We start from the raw sequence: 16,862 nt of genomic DNA on the forward strand, positions 1-16,862 counted from the left end.
AAATTTATATTTAAAAAATTGAATGTTTGTGGCAATGTGATGTTAAGGCGCTCTCTCACACCTTTTTGGCTGCCTGCAGGTTACCATGACAACGCACGGGTGTGAGTGAGACAGAAATTTGAAATATTCACATTTTCTGTCGCACTCACTCTCATGCTTTGCCATGGTAACCTGTAGGCAGCCAAAAAGGTGTGAGAGCACCTTAACATCGCATTGACGCCATATTGAATTTTTCTCAATTGTGCAATTTTTTAATAAAATATTAATTCTCTGGCACACAAAGAGTTTTTTTTTTGTACTATTTTTGAGTTCTTCACAAAATTTTAGCTATTTAATCCTATAAAATATTTTACGAGAAAACCTGCAGAGAAAATAAAATCACATAACCTTAAAAGTTGTGATTAAAAGTTGTGTTTCTAAAATTAAAAAACAAATTTCGATAACATAACATACATTTTTTTTTTTAATCACTTGAAAGAGAAATATTTTATTTCAATTAAACACGTAGCTGAAGTACGCAACGTTTATGATAAACGATTTTTAAAGAAATAATTGTTTCAAAATGGAAAATTCTATAATGTTTTGCCTAAAAAAAAATATTTCTCGTAGTTTTCATTAATCAACAAATTATATAAAAAAAAATATTTTTTAGGTAAAAAATTATAGAATTTTTCCTTTTTAAAAAATTATTTCTTTAAAAATCGTTTATCATAAACGTTGCATACTTCAGCTTCGTAATTATTAATTAAACTTACAATATTCCACACACAACACGTGGTTGGATTCAAATTTGTATGAGGCTTAAATTGTAAAGTAAAATTAATATTTAAAACAAGTTTAATAATTTAACAAAACTTTAAATTTACCCATTGACAATCGACAATAAATTAAATTTTATTATTTAAAAAAAAAACATGAGATAATTAACTTTTTATAAACTGGGGGTTATGTTGGATGAACTCGAGTAACGAAAATGATTGATTACTTTTTAATATGAATCTACTTACAGTTTTTCTCGTTAATTTCTATAAGTGCGGAAAGAAGACTTCTTTTTTTATTCACACAATGTCTAATTGTAAAGAAAATTTAAATTTCGAGTCAACAAACTCGTCTTACTTTTAAAGAGCACAGAACAAGAGTGACCATGCTTCTTCGGCGTCTTGTGTATCACGTGACGCTGGCATTCGCAATGACACTTCCAGTGCCACACTTTTCAAATTTCTGTACCAGAGATTACTAAACTTTTGCCAACATATAACACGAGAAAATACTTCCTGTTACACGAATTTTAATCTTTATCTAATGTCAACTTTTTTAATGATACAAAGTGTCAAAAATAAAATTGTTCACACTTTCGCAAACTTTTTAATTAAAAATTATTTTTTAACTTAAAATATAGGAAAAAATGGAGATGAACTAACTTTTAATGTGATCATATTACTTTTTAAAGGCCTGAGCAGAATAGAAACGTATCCGGAATCGTAACCGGAATAATGAGTTAGAGAAGGACAAACAATATGTTTATCCTTCTCTAACTCATTTTTCCGGTTGCGTTTACAATTACGATTCCGGTTACGTTTCTATTCAGCTCAGGTCTTAAGATGGTTTAATCCTTTGACATAACCTCAAATTAAAAATTGGTTTCATTATCAAATAAACTACATTTAAAATTAAATTTTTAAAGATTCAATTCTAATATCTTTTCAGACAAAATTTGTTAATTAATAATTTTTTCTTTTATTTAAATTTTGGTGAAAAATTGTTATTTTTATCCAATTTTTTTTTATTAACACTCGGTTTACTATTCCAACGATTATCTATAATTCTTTTTGCTTATTTTTGTTAAATATTTGATTTAAAAAATATAAAAAAAAATTGTTAACAAAATTTAACAAACATGTTGAGAATCTTTCAAAAGAGAAAAATGAGCTAATTGCGAAAATTGTCCAAAAATTATAATTTATTACCAAACAAAAAAATAAATAATTATTATTTAACAAAAATTTTGGCTCAAAAGCAATTTTTTTTTATTTTTACAATCGATCATTCAAAATATAATAAAATTAATTTTAATCAGTTTTTTTCATATGATAAAATGAATTTTAGTTTGAGGTTATGTTAATTGCTTAATCCATCTCAAGTAACAAATTGAGAAAATTAGCAAAAATAACAAAAAAAAAATGTCACTTTGCATTTGAATTAAAAAAGTTTGCTGTTGACATTAATTGTCTAAATGTCAATATCTCAGAAGAATTGATATTCAAATTGAATATAGGTTAATTTGATTACCAACCGAGTGTCGATAACTTACTATCAGAAGTTACTAAACTTTTTGAAAAGTTAAATTTTGCAACCAAAACAAAATAATTTGTTGTCACTGTTAACGCGTGGTAATTTTTCAAAAATGGTTTGAAGTTCTATTTTTTTTTCGTAATGAGAAAAGGGAACGATTGGTGCAAATTGAATATGAATTCGAGGAAAGTCATATATGGAAGAATGTAGTTTTTTTTTCTGTACAATGATTATTATTAGACACGAAGTGTTTTAATTCGATTTACAGATGATATTTTTTGTATTTCGTAGTTTATTTAAATCGCATCTGTAGATGAATTTCGAAATACTTCTCTCTCTATCTTCTCTCTATTTTTTTTTTATTCTTTCTCACATTTCGTGAATGTAATTCTTACCTATAGGTGCTCAATTAATTATAATATAGAGTTTTCGGAAGGTAGCAATAGTTTCCAAAGGTATATATATATAACAAGTACGTATAAGAAACGCATCACTTTTTTTTTTATCAATTCTCAAAAATCTATTGATAATATTTTGAATCGTGGATTTATCGAGTCCTTTTTTTTTTTTACTAATAATAATAGTGATCTGGAAATATTCCAGTTATTCTCGCTGAGTGTACATTTTTAAAATACCGGTAAAAGCTCTATTTTTTTTTTACTGTGCTCGTCTATTTCAGTCAGTCCATTTATCGTCGTCGTTTTTTTCTTTCTCACTTTACTCGTAGGGAAACCAGACTTTTTTTTTCATCAAAAAATGTTTTTTTATTCTAAACTTTCTTTTTTTTTTGGTTGTCTTATTTTTGAGCTTTTTTTTATTTTATTTTGAAAAAACAGTTTTTTTTTAGAAAAAGTCTAAAATTTACTAATTTAAAAATAATAATGATTTCCCTGCGTGTCGCAATTTATATGATATCAATTCATGGCTTTAGAGCCCTCTTTTATTTAATTAAAAATCTAAGAACAAGTGGCGCATTTTTTTTTTAGTTTAATGAAACATTTGTTTTTTGTTAATATAGAGATATATGTATATATATAATAAACGAGAGAAGAAGAGTTTCGCGTGCTTTTCTTTTGATATTGATCTTCGATCCGGAATAACGAGGGAATTGAAAGATCGATTAATTATTAAGTTTCAATATAGAATCGACACTTTGAGTAGTTGTTTGTCGTCGGCTTTAGAATTACGTGAGCATAAAAGCCATTGAATTAATTCGTTTCTGGTCAACGAGCTAGGAACAAAACATGAAAAAGAATGTAATATAAAACTTTTCAAATAAAAATATTTTAAAATATTGATTTTAAAATTAAAGTTTGACTTTTCTGATTTCGGTATTTTTTTATTTTTTATTATGAAGAGGAATTGTATCTAGTTCTATGAAAAAAAAATTCACTTTCTAGAAAATGATTTGTCTTTTTGAATTTATATTCTATATTCGTATAATTTTATCATTGTTCCATTTTTATAATACTCTTTTTTTAATTCTTATATAGATATTGTAATATTATGTTTTTAAGCTTTTTTTTAGTCGTTATATTTATCGTTCTATTTTTTTTTTTTTTTTTTTTTTTTTTTTTTTTTTTGTTACACTAGAAAAAAGTTACAATTCCTCTCGAATATCAGCAGCACTTTTTATATTGACGAGCACAGGCATATATATAAATATTTGTTATTTTTTTTTCATTTTCTTTTTAATAAAAATTAAATGACTCAGGATAAAAATTCCCTCGTATAAAGGAACTATCGTTATAATATTTTGTACGAGACTCGACTTGGCTCGTATGGAAAATTAGAAGAAAAATACGAGCAAAGACAATCGTTTATCGAACGTATATCTATTACATCGAGATTCGACTATTATTTTGGATATGAATTTTTGACAAATCGCACACCCAACTCAGTAATTAAAAACAAAAAAAATTTTTAAAGAGAACTCGAAATTCATCAAAGATAGAGAATAGGATTCATTTTGAGAAAAACATATTAGAAAAAATTACAGAATTTTGATGATTTAACTCTCGTCCCCTTTTTCTGTCTTTGTTGATTTTGAGATCAAAGAGCTTTCGTTTCTGGGAAAATCTAAACTGACACCAAATGATTTTTTTTCCCCATAAATAGATGAAGAGAATTTTTTTCTAGTAAAAAGTTGTTTTGAATAAAGAAACCTTTTTCGTCTAGACATTAGAAAATTTGATTAAAAATTAAAATAAAGAGTTTATTCTCTTCCTGGAGTCAATATTGATTTTCCTCGTGCAAATGGGTGTATTTTTTTTTAAAGTTAAAAAGACGTCGGTCGAAAAGCGAGAAAGGTAAGAAGATTTAATCCAACGTGATCTCTCTCTCTTTTTTCTAAATTGTGAATTGAGATCAACAACGAAGCGGGTGTTGGTTTTCAAATTTTTTTTTCTGCACATTATAAGATTTAATAACGCTTAAATAGAGACTGAAATGCTGGCCCTTACTGTTTAGCAGTCTTGGCGGAGGTTCTCGAAGTCGGAGCAATAAGAGACCCCATAATAACGCAAATAGGTGGCACGTTGGTCGATTGTAAGGCTCGAACGGACCGAAGATCACTAAGCGACTCTCTACGCAAATTTGTTACTAACTAATAATAAATTGTAAGCAGAGGTTGTTTTTTGATCGTCAACGATCCGATCCATATAGGAGTCTTAACGCTTCTTTTTTTGGTTGGTCCATCGAGAAAAAAAATCCTGGACCATCTCCTGGGGAATCCCTGGGATTAAAGTCTGAATTTATCGACGGAGAACGCGATTCTAGTTTTGCTTTTTGCCTACACACCCTCTCCTTGTGCTTCACCATTATGTTTTTTTTCTAATCCAGTTTTTAGTTTTCTTCACTTGTTTTTTTTTATTTTCCTTTAGTCGCGCGTATCTGATGTACGCAAATTAGATAAGTACGCTAAGCAGGTACTGGAGCGAGAGTACCGGGGCAATTCATTTGAATTGCGCTTAGTACGAAAATCACCAGTGGGACAACAAAGTGTGATTTGGTAATTATTGCTTTTGTTGCTCTCCTGATTCCATTGTGATAGGGATTTTATTTGTGATTGAAGGCAAATGGAGATGGACCCGTCACTGCGCTCCGATGGAAGTGCACGTTTTGCCATTTATTGTCCCTCTTATGCCATACGCGGCTTTCTTCGCTCTGTTGAGTGTGCGCCACACCTTGTCTGAAATTAATAGAATTTTTTATTTTCTTTTTATTTTTGATATTAATGAGGATTTTTATGATAGAGTACAAGTCCGATAAGCTTCCGTCCGTTAAGTCATTCAGTCATAACTAATTAAGGCCTCAGTTCCATGATGGCACGAATGCAAAATTCAAAGCAGAAAATCATGAGAATGAAAAGGATAGGGATATCTTTCTATCTCTTCTGAACTCATGGTTTTCTGCTTTGTATTCTGCATTCGCGCCGTTAAGTTTCCAATTCCTAGTGTTTTGGTGACAGCGGTGGGATAGAGTCGTTAAGATTCCTGAATTTTAGGATTTAATGAATTAATGTTCAATCTTAAAGATCTGTTGTTTAAAAGTCCAAGATTACTCCTAGTGTCGCGGAAATGTTCTCGGGTGTAGTATTCTATTAGATGTTGTCGCGCCAAATTAGTAGAGGTAGCACCACTTCGAGCAAATGGCGATACCAGTTAAAAAGCAAGCTTTGTCACTTTAGGAGATTTGAACTTGTAATGGATGAATTTACTGGTCGTTACAAATATAAAAACCTAGGGAAAAAGATTCTCCTTTCCAAAATTCCGGTAGATTTATGATTGTCAACTTGAGCGAACCAGCGAATTAATGCTGGTATTGTTTCTTTTCGCAAGTTTATTTCACTAAAATCCATAGTACATGTACATTATTTCTTCAAAATTCCAATTGATGAACAATCCAAAGTAGTGGCTGTGCCAAATTTCCGCAAGTTAAGAAACATTGAGTAGAAGTTCCAGGTTCGCTTGAAAAGTTATCTCCCGAGGGACAAGATGTCTAAAAGCAGTGTTAAGCAAACCGATTCATCCTTAGAAGACATTGATACAGTTCCAGCCTGTAGAACTCAAATGTTGTATTTTTGTTTTATCCCCAACGGAGAATAGGAACATTGTAGTCGAACAAGTTCGTACAAAGGAAGATAGCTCCACCTCTATTCTAAAGATACCTTCTCCCTACACCTTGTTTGAATGTCCAAAGTATGGGATTTGTAGACCCAGAATTAATGTACAAATCGTAATATTTTGACAGATGAGGCGCGAACGATAAATAAATGGAAGGCATCAGTTTTTAGTCTCCGAAGAAATAACAATTTACAAGATAGCCACTGGGGATCCTTTTTGAATCTCCAAGAGACTAAATACTGATGAAGAAGCTACAAGAGACAAACTGATGGACCTCTTAGTAGAGCATCAGCTAATACAGGAGCTCAACTGGATAACGAAATCAGTTGATTTAAGAAGTACACGGAGAGAAAAATCAAATTGTGCTTACTGGAGACTCGCAAGTAAATATACGTAAACTATATCACAGTTAGTATTACACGATACCCAAGTAGCTTTAACTTTGGTATTGTTTACGTATATTTACTTGAGAGTCTAAAAATGATCCATGGGATTTGGTGTTTAAGAAACAACATAGAAAATTTATGTTCTGCTTTCTATTTGGCTCCAAGAGGTTTTAATGATTATTCCTCCATGACTACAGAGAGAACTGTATTCATTATACAGTATAGAGGGAACACCTCTTTATGTATAAAGAAATTTATTCGGAGCTCCTTATCGACGTTTTTAATACATAAAAGCTAAAAACTTATTTCGCTCAAAGAACGTTATTCGGAGTTTCTTCTCGACGCTTTATTGTCTTCTCTTTATTACGTAACTAAAAATGGAGAGTTCTTCAGTGACTGGAAAACATAAAAGTTGGCTCTTCTTGTATTAGGAAAAGAGATAAAACTCTTGAAAACATCCTAACGTTTAGAATTATTTTATTCGATAAAATAGAGAATGCTACTGGATACTTCAGAGAATTCTGTTCGCCTATTCGGTAACCAATTTCGCTTTCGTAAAAGACGTCTGGCGAGGGAATATTGGAATTATATTCTATAGCACTAAAATTGAGTTAAGTCAGCGTAGGCATAGCATTAATGAAGTGTAGAAAATTTAAAGAGGAAAGAATTCTGTACGCTTGTTTCCATCAACACACAAAAATGGTTCCAACTCATGGAATATCTGTATCGTTAAGAAGTATCTATCTGTTGTAAATGATAAAATTTTAGAACTTTAAAGTATGCCCTAGGTTGTGCTGCATTTCCACTCATTTCGTAAAACCAAGATGTTTTACTGTAAAGACACTAGAAGACATTAGAAAAGATATTTGTCTCTTCCTAGTCAACTGAAATCTCCGATTGTATGACACTTTTCCGCTACATTAATACCGCGTGTGTTTTACTTCAGGAATTTTTCGTTAAGACGAAAATAATGCTCAGCTTGCACAGGGTTTAAAAGATTCCTACTTGGCTCTTGGGAAGGTTTGTCCATTCAAATAAATTAATCGAAACATATTGTTTTGGAGTCTAAAGCATAGGTTTCTCAACCTTAAGCTAGAAATCGGAAACCAAACCTTTGTCATTTTTGTAGCTTGCCTTTATGATAAATAATTACTGAAAATAGTCACTGGCATAATTTACATGTTGCACACTAAGTTTCTATAGCTCCTATGTCTGTGCAATAACATAGGCTTTACTGATTTTGATGCGGCAAATGTCAAAGCTGTTTCTGATAGGTTTTTTCATGCTGAACACGAATCTATAAACGAAAAGTTCCTATCTAGCACTGAAACAAAAGGTCGTAGAACCTTCCACTTGGGCATAATGTTTTTACTACAATCCCCAAAAATCATCTTTCTGGTACCATGACCAGAAAGTCATGCTTCCTTTGTTGAAAGTAAACTTAATTTTGCAACTCAAAAATAAATTACAAATGACTTTGAGGACATGGTGTAAGAAAGGTGATATTTGGGGATTCTAGTTGAAACATTAAGCTTCAATTTAAGCCCAAGTGGAAGGTTCTACAACCTTTTTGTTTCAGTGCTAGAGGTACTTAAAGTTTGACAAAAACGCAATTTTTTGACAAATTTTCGTTTACGGATTCGTGTTCAGCATGAAAAAACTTATCAGAAACAGCTTTTGTGTCAGTGATTATTTTTCACAAGGATGTTTAGATATTTTCCACTAATTAGGGTACAAAACATAAATAAAATTTATCCAAAAGTTTGATAATAATGATTGTAAATTAGTAAAAGAAAAAAAAATTAAAATACATACTTATCCATGTACTGGGTAAGTCTGACGTAAGCAATGCAGGCTGCATCTTCACCAAGGAGGTGCACATGGGGATTGAGAATCGTCGTATTGATGGCCTTGCAGTTTTTCCCCAGAACTACTTTTAAATGAGAAATAAAAGAAACCGTTAGATTGATTTATTATTTTTGTTTTCTATACAAGAAAGCTTTTTTTGTAACACATTCGAGAAGAGTAGAATAAAAAACAAATATATTAGAGCTGTGCAAGTTTTTAAAATTCGAACCGCTCCATAAGAATTAACATGGGTTCGAATCGAATATTCGATCCGAGCCAATACAAAATTCGAACTTTTGCACAGCTCTAAAATATATATATATATATAAATATATATATATATATATATATATATATATATATATAAACAATCAGCAGTTGCTTTGATATGAAAAAAACGCAAAAAGACAGCGGAATAATTGAAAAACTTATGTGCGAGCAAGTTAATGAAAAAAGTTTTTTTTTTTTTTTTGAAAAAAGTTTATAAACGAACGTGTAGAAAAGTGATTTTAATTACAATAAAAAGCGAAGAAAAGTGATAAGAAGTTGTGAGTCGAAATTGATGAGATTTTCTTTTTCCTCTTTTATTATATAAAGATATTTTTGCAAAAATTAAAATTTAACTTTACAATGAAAATTTAATTTTTTTTTAATCACTAATATTATTTTTAAATTACAAAATATTATAATATTATAGTGTCATATTATAATATTATAATATATAAATTATTATATTATAATTTTTTTATTTTTATTTTATAATTATATGATTGAAAGTATGATTTTTTTTTTTTGATAAACATTAATGTTGGATCAATTGTTAATGGAAAAAAAAGTGAAGAATATTAATTTAATAGAGGAAATTTTTTAGTTCTATACAAAATTCACATGCTAGAATTTTTAATAAGCAAGGATAGCAAAGGGTTAAAAAGAAAACTTAAAAGAGCGTGAGGGTATTTTATTTGCGATAACAGTGTGTATGCAAATGAGGTATAATTACCATTATCAAAGTAAAACTTGTGAAACTCCATTCCCTCGACTAAATTACCTAGAGCCTCTGGCTCGAATGCCGTCAGGTGAGGATCACAGATTTTTCTGAATCGCAAAAGATACATTATGATTATTGATAAAATAGCAAATAACGCAAATAATTAAATAACTTAAATTTAATTGAATTTTTCGTTTTGATATTATTTTTATTGTCATTTGTTAATACTTTATCCATTTATTAAATTACAGTCACTATTTGCACTTTAAAAAAAATTTTTTTTTTATTAAAATTGGAACCAATAAAAAATACAATAAATGTATTAATTGTACTCTTTTTGAAATTATATATTTTGAAAATAATTAAAAAATAAGAATTTTCCTCATAAAATGAAAAAAATAAAAATCAATGCATTAATTCTTACTAAAAAAAAAGAAAACAAAAAAATGAACAACATTTTTTTGAAAAATAATTTTTTTCGATATTAATTGCAATATAATGTTATCTTGAAGTTGCGTGCAACATAATACTGAATATGTATTTCGGATTATGTTTGCATGCAACTTTAAAATAGCATTATATTGTAATTAATATTTTAAAAAAAATTTTTTATTAATTACACTTCTTTCCCAATAAGAATTATAATGCATTGACGTTTACATTAACATTTTATGAGCTGGATGTGACAAATCAAATTATTTAACTATAAATTATTTACAGTATCTTTTATTATTTTTTTTACCAGAAATAATAATTGTTTATATCCTCAGTTTATTTTTTTCTACAATTTCTAATTTTTTTTAAAGATTTATTAATAATATTTTATTTATTTATTTCAATAATAATTTTCTCAATAATTCGTCTTCATTATTCTCATAATGTATCGTATGCCCTTAGCAAAATTTAACACTTCTGTGAAATTATAAATTTTTAATTGCTTGTGAAAAACTTTTAATTAGAATAATAAACCATTTGGTACATTTATAAGTGGAAGAGTAAATTGTAATCTTAACTTATAAGTTGATCGAAAAAATTTTCTTTTCATATAAAGTAGATATAATATTTTTATTGTGAGAATGGAACATGTGCGCTACCTATGAGCCATCAGTCGAAATTGGATGTAGGGGATTTCCCTAATTCTGAGAGAAAGTAGAAAATTTCAACTACGCATGCTTAACAGTTGCTTAATTGGTTGAAATAACCCGCGAATATTTGAAATTAATTTTCAAAAAAATATTTTAATTTCTATTATAATTTTATTTTTCTATCTAAATCATTTTTAAGATGCGATAAACATTTATCATTACTATTTATTACAATTCTATAGACCAGGATGATTTTCATGTTCCGGATCACCTAAAAATTTTTTTTTTATATAATTTTTTTTTTTGGCTTTTTAAACAAAAATAATGGAATCAAAAAAAAATTTAGAGGATCCGGAATATAAAAATTACCCTGTATGAAATAATAATTCAGTACAATATAATTATAATTATTATTATAATAAAAAATTATAATAATTTCTAATAATATTATTCAATTTTTAAATCACAGGTAGCGCACATCTTTCACACTCAAAATTAAAATACACCTTTTTTATTATAAAGAAAAAAAAATATTTAACAAGTTCTAGAAAAAAAATATACCAAATTTTTTAGAACACAATGATTATTCCATAAAAGTTCTAAGTTAGAATTTTCATTCTAAAAAAATTTTATTAGACAGAATTTTCTTTTTGGACAAATTTTCATTTTTCAAATTAGCATCTGACTGAATTCTTTTTTAAACGAATTTTTATTTGATGGAATTTTCATTTAACTGAATTTCTTTTTATCCAACTTTTTATTTAAAAAGAAATAAAGTTTAACCGAATTTTAACATAAAATAATTCTCATTCAATAGAATTTTTCTGATTCGAATTTTTAAATGCCAGATTTTTCAATTCACCGAAACTTCTTTTGTTCGACTTTCACTTTGCATAAATTATTTTTTTTTTACTATTTACCAGAATTCTTAAAACGCCGAATTTTTATTTGACCGAAATTACAAATGTCCAAACAAAGATTTCGGCCGGATTTTTAAAATTGACCAATCAGAAATTTTCACAAAACTTGTAATTGGACAATTTTAAAATTTAAAAATTGCGCCGAAATTTTTTTGTTGGTTGTTTGATCGGTCACTTGCAATTTCGGTCAAATAAAAATTCGTCGTTTTAAGAATTCTGTCAAAAAACAAAAAAAAAAAAAATAATTTGTACAAATAAAAAGTCGAACACATAAAATTCTATTGAATAAGAATTATTTCATGTTAAAATTCAGTTTATGATTTTTGATACAAATTTTTAAATAAATATGTAAAAAAAAAAATTCGTTAAAAATTCTGAAAAAGTAAAAATTTGTTCGCAAAGAAATTCACTCAAATGCTAATTCGAAAAATGAAAATTCATAAATAAAATTTTTGTCTAATAAAATTATATAAAAATTCTAACTAATGACTTTTATGGAATAATCATGAGCCCCAATTTTTTAAAAATCTGATTTAATAATTCTTTGACATTCAATAAAATTTCTTTTAATTTACTATAATTTTATTCATTATTATTAATTCTTTACTTACTATACTATTAATTACTTAATTAAAATTTAATTAAAATAATAAATTAATTTAATAATCACTTACGTGTACGCCTCGTAATCACCAGTATTGATGCTCTCAATCAGTTGTTCAGTCATCTTGATGATTTCTTGACGGCGAGCTGTAATTGTCAACACATCAGAATCAGTAACAAGTTCAATTTGTTCAGAGGGCTCATTGGGTTCATTTCGAAACATCGCACAGCACAACAGCCACATGCACGAATCTTTAATACCTACTTCCTAATCGAGTAATTCGATAAAAAAAATTTTTTTTTTTCTTTATCTTATCAAAATCATAAAAATTGACCGATAATTTTAATTCATTATTTTTTTTCTCAAGTTGACCTAACAGATATGAATTTTCCCATTAAAAAAAAGAATTATTTTCCAATTTTTTCAATTCCGTTTCTTATATTCGATTTTTAGAATTTTTTTTTCAAACTCGAAACAAATCGGCAATAATTTTTATAGCGAACACGTAAAAATAATAATAATTCAAAATTTGAATAGTTCAATTATTATTTTTAGCCCCTTTGGAGTTAATTTAGAAACTAGCAAAAAATACATTGTTTCTAAATTCTAAATAGATTTTCAAGGACTTATATTTTGTGTTTAATTAATAATGTATTTTTTTTTTAATAATGACGATAATAATATACTCCAAAATTTTAATTTTGCGCAAAAAATTATTTCCCAAGGGTAAGTGAAATTTTCTAATCGAGTGTTACTTTAAAAAAAAAAAAAAATAATAAACAAATTATCAATTGATAAAAAAATTGAATTTAATCAAAAAAACATCAATTAAAAAAAATCAATCACAATTATTAATAACAAATTTTTTAAGTTTTTAAAAACTTTTTCGTTTCAATAATATATTTTTAAGTTGAACATTAATATTTATGTATGTTCACGTAGGAACGATAATTTCTTTCTGCCTTTGCATATATTTTTTCGCACTAACGTTTTTTTTTTTTTTTTTTTTTGATAAGAAATCATTCTTTTCTTGTTACTAACAAAAATTGATCATATGATGAAAAATAAAAAATTATTTTCAATCGAAATTTCACTTAATATAATTTTTCAAATAAATTCAATTTTTCCCTTCTTTTTAAAATTGGAATTCTCTATCAAATAAAAAATATTTTAAATATAGTTTTTTTAAAAAATAAAATAATATTTTTCTACCCCTTACCCTTAAAAATTGAATTAAAATTATTAGATCAATAAATTTTCACTTTTCGTAATTTCATATAAAAAAAAAAGAAATTTAGAAATAAAAATAATCATCATTTTTTCAATTCACTAACGTCCATCCATTTCATATTGAGGGTTGTTGACACTATTAATTATTATAAATATCAATTTTTCACTGTATATATAAAAAAATGCCGTGTGATAATTTTTTTTTTTTTTAAATTAAAATTTCAATCATAAGTGTACATATTATAATTATGTCGAAATATCAACGTGAATAGTGTGACCACCACCATTTTTTCTAACACCACTTTCAATTTTTTATAACCACTATAGTTTTTTTTTTTTTTTTTTCTTTTTGTTTTCTCTTCAGAGTTTAAATGTTTGTTTGCCTGATCGTAAAACTTGCTGATTGGTTATAGATAGATATTCGTACATATAACGTCCATGGCAACTCTAATAGGCAACGCTATCAAAACCGGTCGTTAATTTCCTATCAACTATTGGCCAAGTTGACCCGATTTTCAATTACCAATTCTCATGCAAACATATCGAGATCAACAAATTTTTTTCCATACACATCAATATTAATTTAATTCTTTTTTTTAAATTTCAAATAATTAAAAATTGATTTTTTCAAATTACCAAAAATAAAATTTACATTTAATTTTTTTTTAATTTCAAAAATTATTTTTCAATTACTAAAAAAAAATTTTACATTTTATTTATTATTTAAAAAAAAATTAATTTTACTTTTTAGAAATCACATTAATTAAATGTTGTATTATTAATTTTATCGTTTATTAAAAAAATTTTTTTAAACATACGTAATAATTGAATTAAAAAGGATAAATTATTCAATTTAAAGGGAAATTTGTGTGGTTTTTTTTAATTTATAGAAATGAGTTTTTAGATTGATTTTAATTGATATTTGCAGAAATATATTGTTGAGTTATTTGTTTTTTTTTTCATTTAGAATGTCGCAATTACCTGAGCTCTGCGAATTCGTTGAAAGCTGACTGCAGGTCTTGATAGGACAGACGACTCTTAAGTCTACAAGCATATTACCTTTTTTAATTAAACGCGCAAACTATAATTTTTTTTTTATTTAAATTTTACAACACTCGGAAAAGCAGTGCCAAATCACCATGAGGATTACGATGTTAAAAAAAATTTAGTAACTGTAGCTTCATTTTAATTTCAAAAATTTATTTTATGAAAAAAAAATGCAACATGTTTTGTGTTTAATTTACTTTTCAATTAAAGAATATTAATATTAATTAAATTTATATTATTATAATTTTTATTAATATTATTTTCTATTAATTATAATATTAATAATAAATTAATATTATTTAATTTAACTATTAATATTAATTATTATTTGTTTATTAATATTTAATTAATAATTAAGTAACATTATTTTACTATCGTTTAGATAAAAAAAATTCATTATTTAAACACGAGAAAATTTAAATAAAAAATAAATTTTTTTAAAAACTTTGATTGGAATAGTTTTTTTTCCTTTTGAAGTTGAGAACGCTGCGCGCGATGCTTTTAATGGGAGGGGATAATGCGCGATCACCAATCATAACGCATAACTCACACTCCCCACCTGCAGTGCAGTCAGTGTTCTCAACTTTATCGATCGTTATCCTCATGGTCCATTGTGCTGAAAAATCGCTGACGATTGACTATCTCTCTCTCTCTCTCTCTCTTTTTATTATCACCTCTTTTTGCAATTTCCCGTTTTTATTATTTTCCATTTGAGACGCTTTAAATGCTGGCACTCCATTGAAAAAAAAAAAATTATACTAAAATTTTTATCTCTTTTTTCTTAATATCGTTTAAATTATGTTTTTTTATATGGGCAAATCCACAGAACCGGCCGATTTCATGTTACTCACATATTTTTCTATTTTAGAAGTATTATATTAATTATTTTCATACTTCAACCATTTTGTAATATCTCTGAGAACCTATTGAAATAAGAAAATTGAATAAATGTGAACCTTCTAGTCTTTTATAAAAAATAAAATCGAATTAAGTAACTTAAAAATGAAATTTACGGTGTTACTTCAGGTATAAATTTTAATTCTTATAGGTATAACTTGTTCGGCATAGATCCGAACAATTCCAAACTGTGGTGAATTATAGTTTACTTATTGAAGAATGTTTTGAAAGTAATAAAAAATATGTGCTTTTAAATAAAAAGAAATGATAGTCGTTGAAAGTAGCGTTACTCATTATTTTATAATAATGAAATGTCTATACATTTTTGTAAATATATTTTGCGGCGATTATTCGATTTGAATTTTTCAAATTGGAGCTTATTGCTTGTGAACAGACGAACAAATGTATGTATCATAGAATAGAGTGCAATCAGAATTAAAGAAAATATTCCAATAATTATCACTCTATGTTTAAGCGTGAACCATTTTCAACATAGCCTTTTTTCAGTGGCACAACTACAGAATAAAATATGATGAGTTGAAAACATGTGTGATTATATAAAGACATTATTATAATTCTTGTATGCAAACGCCAAATTATATTTTCAATTTATAACGTCTAAAAATTAAAAATAAAAAAAAATTTATCGAAATTTAACTAGTTAATCGTGAAAAATGAATTATCCTTTCATTTGTTTTATTTTCAAAGTTATATCAAAATCGATGTCAATAATGTCAGTTTGTTGGTTAAAATAGTTAATATCAAAATTAGTAAGTAAACAATTTAATTTACAGAAATAAAAAATTAAATGCTAATAAATAAAATATATAATAAAATATGATAAAATATAAATAATTTATTTTTGATAATTAAAAAATTAATTATTTGTATTTTATCATATTTTATTATTCAAAATGTTTTGCACATATTTCAAATAATATATAAAAAAAACAAAGAAATGCCATTTTTAATTATAATTTCCAGAAGAAAAATAATATTTTCGTTTTTGGCTTTTAACTCAAACGGCATTAAAATAAAATGAATCACGCAAGAAGATAATTATTCTTGAATATATTTTAAAGAAAGTAAACCATAAATAAAAGGTGTGCTTGCTATTTGGAAAATTTTCATCTTGATAAGTAAAAATCGGCCGGTTCTGTGGATTTGCCCATATCCTTATTTATTTATTTTCATTATTTTACCCCTTATAATAATTATTATCATCATTATTTTTTTTATAAATATTCATATTTAATTGTAAAATTTATTATTGCTTTTATTTATTTGTTCGCAGTTTTTTTTTCTCACATTCGGATAATTTCTCGAATATTCGGTAATAATTTTGGGATCCGAAAAAATATTTTTTTCCACCATTATTATTTTATTATAATTATTATTATAAAATATTAATATTATTACTATAATTAATTCTTATTATTTT

The 16,862-nt window shown here is 26.6% G+C and overlaps 1 protein-coding gene across 12 annotated transcripts in view; it reads right to left on the bottom strand.

The window, feature by feature from the left end:
• Positions 1 to 3,835: 3,835 nt before the first annotated feature.
• Positions 3,836 to 16,862, bottom strand: part of LOC127284003 (calcium/calmodulin-dependent protein kinase type II alpha chain) — a 194,742-nt gene continuing 181,715 nt past the window's right edge. For 5 of the 12 annotated variants that reach the window (XM_051309256.1, XM_051309258.1, XM_051309261.1 and 2 more), the window contains 5 exons: positions 14,459 to 14,521; positions 12,318 to 12,393; positions 9,651 to 9,745; positions 8,618 to 8,735; positions 3,836 to 5,482 (listed from right to left, as the gene is read on the bottom strand). In XM_051309256.1, the coding sequence (XP_051165213.1) occupies positions 5,350 to 5,482; positions 8,618 to 8,735; positions 9,651 to 9,745; positions 12,318 to 12,393; positions 14,459 to 14,521 (485 nt within the window). In that variant the 3' untranslated portion in view covers positions 3,836 to 5,349. The remainder of the gene's footprint in view (positions 5,483 to 8,617; positions 8,736 to 9,650; positions 9,746 to 12,317; positions 12,394 to 14,458; positions 14,522 to 16,862) is intronic. The other 7 variants (XM_051309257.1, XM_051309266.1, XM_051309267.1 and 4 more) reach the window with 3 other exon arrangements.

This window comes from Leptopilina boulardi, unplaced genomic scaffold, assembly GCF_019393585.1.
Source record: "Leptopilina boulardi isolate dan_hultmark-lab unplaced genomic scaffold, ZJU_Lbou_2.1 LbouV2_316, whole genome shotgun sequence".
In the NCBI taxonomy this organism is placed as follows: Eukaryota; Metazoa; Arthropoda; class Insecta; order Hymenoptera; family Figitidae; genus Leptopilina; species Leptopilina boulardi.